Here is a 1,334-nt window from a genome sequence, read left to right on the forward strand (position 1 = left end):
ATATATATATATATAAGAAAAAGGTGGTCCGCTTCTTCATTATGCTGTAGCTCCTGCTTGTCATAGATATCAAGAATAATGCTGCGACATTTTATTTACATGAAATAAGAGCTGATTTCATAAACTAACTTCAAAAAAATGGCATTGAGAGAAGCAAGAATTAAATCTATTAACCATCCTCTAATAAACATTTTTTATTCAGATACTAAAAATAAATAAAACCATCTTCTAGTAAATTAAAATACCTTACAGAAAAACAAAGAATTCAAAAACCATACAGGGAGCTTTTATTCAGGAACCAACGATTGTCCAGGTAGATAATAGTAGGAACTTTTCACCTCAGAACTGGAAGCAGAACAACAGACGCACTCTCTAAGCAAGAGAATATAAACTTTCACCCAACTCAGAAAATTATGTCCTCATCCTTCTGCACAGCAGCCGACAAGAAGTTGTGAGCTGAATTAATCGAAATTCCTTTCTGCAGAGACACCTTCTCTGCAAACTGCTCCTCTGCGAATTTCCTGGAAGCTGCTTGCTGTCTCTCAATTTCCCTCTTCTTATAACCCTGTATCTTCTTTAACCTAAAGAAATCTTCTCTTTCCAGCTCATCCAACTCTGCCTTGATATAGTTTATGGTATTCTCCAACCTTGGTTTCACAACGTTCTCCAAAGCATTAACACGACGATTTGTGGTCTTGATTGCTTCATCCAGCGTTAAGAACGAAGTTTGAAGTGAAGCAAGCTCAACAAGAACCTCGACTGCTTTCACATAAGCAGCACGGCATTGTTGGATCTGTTGTCCACCTCTGGCCAGTCCCGTGAGGTCGTTCTTGGTCTCACCCTCAGTAAAATACTCAAACTTGGGGAGCTTAACACCAGCAATGTTCTCTTGCCTTGATCGAACTTTAAGGGATGCATTTTGGACATTCTCGAGGACAATGTGCTTGATGTTCTCACCGGCGACATATTTGGCTTCAGTTAGGGCAAATGATGAGGTTTTCATGACATCTCCCATCGATTCTTTTGTTGACACTATCTTTTTCAGAATTTGACGGAACTGCACGGTTAAAGCATCACTCTTTTTCTTGAGCAGAGCATGACCTCTTGTTGCACCCACAAGACGGGCTTTCACAACACCAAGCATTGTGACAGTAGGAACTACATTCAAGCGCTGGCTTTGCCCAGACATCTTTTCAAAAATCTAAGCCAAGAAAATTACACACAAGACTGTAAGAGAGAGAACAAGAAATTAAATGACAAGGATTAAGGAAGAAGATGGTGATCCATTATTTTCCATCAAGGAATCATAGTAAAAATACCACGCACTTTACTCA

General features: G+C 39.1%; 1 protein-coding gene across 1 annotated transcript; it reads right to left on the minus strand.

Annotated features, from left to right (window-relative positions):
- Positions 1 to 125: 125 nt before the first annotated feature.
- LOC21383752 (V-type proton ATPase subunit D) lies at positions 126 to 1,197 on the minus strand. Its single transcript, XM_010114817.2, has one exon. It carries the CDS (start codon positions 1,187 to 1,189, stop codon positions 404 to 406), a length of 786 nt encoding a protein of 261 aa, XP_010113119.1. The 5' UTR covers positions 1,190 to 1,197; the 3' UTR covers positions 126 to 403.
- Between the last annotated feature and the right edge of the window lie 137 nt (positions 1,198 to 1,334).

The sequence above is a fragment of the Morus notabilis genome, unplaced genomic scaffold, assembly GCF_000414095.1.
Source record: "Morus notabilis unplaced genomic scaffold, ASM41409v2 C11403102, whole genome shotgun sequence".
Taxonomy (NCBI): domain Eukaryota; kingdom Viridiplantae; phylum Streptophyta; class Magnoliopsida; order Rosales; family Moraceae; genus Morus; species Morus notabilis.